This window comes from Fonticula alba (genome assembly GCF_000388065.1).
Source record: "Fonticula alba strain ATCC 38817 unplaced genomic scaffold supercont2.7, whole genome shotgun sequence".
NCBI lineage: Eukaryota > Rotosphaerida > Fonticulaceae > Fonticula > Fonticula alba.
The window spans coordinates 719670-722182 of record NW_009242977.1 but is presented as its reverse complement, the minus strand read 5'-3'; the positions used below and the strand labels follow the sequence as shown (position 1 = coordinate 722182).

General features: G+C 66.3%; 1 protein-coding gene across 1 annotated transcript; it reads left to right on the top strand.

Moving 5' to 3' along the window:
- Nucleotides 1-89: 89 nt before the first annotated feature.
- On the top strand, nt 90-2059 carry H696_04360 (hypothetical protein). Its single transcript, XM_009498237.1, has 5 exons — nt 90-421; nt 559-643; nt 732-1097; nt 1222-1658; nt 1883-2059. The coding sequence occupies exons 1-5, from the start codon at nt 183-185 to the stop codon at nt 1959-1961; spliced, it is 1206 nt and encodes a 401-aa protein (XP_009496512.1). The 5' UTR covers nt 90-182; the 3' UTR covers nt 1962-2059.
- The last annotated feature ends 454 nt before the right edge of the window (nt 2060-2513 follow it).

The following is a 2513-nucleotide window of genomic DNA, read 5'->3' as shown; positions in this document are numbered from 1 at the left end:
GGGGGGGGGGGGCGGCGCTTGTGGGCTCTTCCGGGCACTTTTGCCGAGGTCTCGCGCTCTCCGCCGGCTGGACGGTCTGGCACCCCTCCCCACCCTGTTCCTGCGCCTCTCGCCCCCCGCCACCTCCCTCGGCCCCCCCTTCCCCCCTCTTCCGCGCGTGCCCCCCCCCTCCCTTTCTCGTGATGGTGACGCAGCACTGCCACCCGCTCGTGTGCCCCGGACAGGCGGCGGCCAGCCACTGCGGGTGCTTTTCGCGAGACGCGCCGTGGCGACCGCGCGGGCGGTCGAGCTCGCGCGGGCACCACCCCCGGGGCACCGGCGATGATGTCCCGGTCCTGGGGGCGGATGCGCACGACTCGACCCCTGGGCCGGATCATCCCTTCCGCTTCGCCTTGGTGTGGACCCCGCTGCCACTCATCTCGTATGTTGCTCCCTGCGCAGCTATGTGTTTGTTTGTGTGGCCTCCGGGGGACACGCCATTTGCTTGCCTCTCGCAGGCCCCTCCCCCGCCCTAACCCTCTCCAATCTCTCTCTCTCCCCTTACTTGGCCCCGCGCAGCTGGCTGTGTCCGGTGATCGGCCACATTGGCATTGCAGATGCGCACGGGAAGATCAGTGACTTCGCCGGGTCGCAATATGTCAGCGTACGCTCCTCTCGGCTCCCGCCGCCCTGCCTCCTCGAGGGGTCCCTTGCACTGGCTTGCGTTCTGACCTCCCTGCCGTGCATGGCAGTATGACAACATGATGCTCGGGCCACCGGCGCGGTATGTTCCCCTGAGCGTGGACCGGATCTCGACCTACTTCTGCCAGGAATGTGATGGCGTCCGGCTGCCGGAGGATCTGGCCACCGTGGTGGAGGCCATGGCCGGCGACCGACAGGACCACCAGGGCAAGCCTGTCCCAGCACCGGCTCCGGCCCCGGCGCTGGCGCATCTCCAGCAGCAGCCGCCACCCGGAGCTCTGGCAGTGACGGCGGCACTGATGGCGCCGGGCCCGATGGCCCCCTCCTCCGACTTGCCTCTCGACTCCGGCTGGCTCATCGATCTGATCGGCAACTACTCGATTGCCCGTGCGAATCGGGAATTTTCCCGCCTCACGGTGCGCATGAAAATTTTGTCCCCCTCCCCGCCCGTCCCCCCTCCTTTGCCCGCCTTGCCTGCCGATCCGCTGACAGGCGTTCTCCCCTCCCCCCCTCCCCGCACGCCTGACCGGCCCATCTCAGCATCGGCTCTGGCGACAAAACTGCCACTCCCATGTGGCCGTGGCATTGAATGTGTTGGGCATCCGTGTGCCGTGTCGGGTGGCGCGCTTTTTCTCGCGGATTGCCAGTTGCTTCTCCGGTGGACGCTCGCTGCCCCGGTCGTCGCCGGTGGTTGGCGCCGCCAATGAGGATGGCCGTCCGCCGGTCCATGTGGCGGACCTTCGCCGGGAAACCGGCTGCCGGCTGTGTCGCTGCCCGCCGGTCGGTGGTCCATCTGCAACGCCTCCCCTTCCCCCATCCGGCGGGGCCCCCTTGACAGCCATGGGGTCGTGCCATGTGCCGGGCCTGCGGAACCCGACCGCCTGGCAGAGTGTCGGGCCGTCGTATCCGCCGCTTGGATCTCGGTGGAACCAAGTGTGGCTGGCGCTGTTCATCTTCTTCTCCGGGCGATACGATGGGTATGCTGCTGCTGCTGCTGCTGCTGCTGCTGCTGCTGTTGTTGCTGTTGTTGTTATTGTCGGTGCGGGGGGGGGGGGGCATCTTTCATTTCTCCTCTTTTTTTTCCCCACCGGCACCCTTGCGTTTCTTCCTGCCACATTGCGCCTTGCCTCCAAGGGGACCATCCGGCGATCGATCTAACACCCTGGTTTGCCCTGTTGGCGGGGGTCTCACATGCGCCCAGGGTGAATGGCGTTGTCCGGACATGGGCTCCCTTCGTCTCCATTTGCACCATCATCACTGTCATGGCCGTGTTACTTTAGTCCCCCCGGCAGCCTTGTGGCCTCCTTCCTCTTCTTCTTCTTTTTTTGGCCACATAAGATGGAATGGCCCAAAGCACATACATGCGCATATGCTCGTACCGCACTCTGGGTGGGCAAATGGCCGCCGGGCAGACCAGGGGGGAGGAGGAGGGGGTGGGCGGGGCGTGGGCGGATCTCGGCAGAAGCGAGAAGAGGATACCAGTGCCGTGTGCGTGCACTCGCGCTGGCGGGGCTCCCCGGGCGCCGGGGGCCGACGATGGTGAATCATAGATGATGGTGGGCTGAGTAGGCTGTGTTCTGGGTTAACGCCTTAATCGAGCTACACATGACAATATGACGTGATCGGGCATCGGGCCAGCCCCCGGCCCCGACGCCCTAGAGCCGGAGAACCCGACCGCTTGGGAGGGCGGGGCAACTGGCCGTGGTGATGCCCGCACGGCCAGACGCGGCGGGGATGCCCTGCTCCACAGAGAGGGGCGTGGCTGCGGTGGGCAAGCCCGCCTGGGCCGTGGGGTTCGTGTCAAAAAAAAAAACACCGAAGAGAATCGGCGG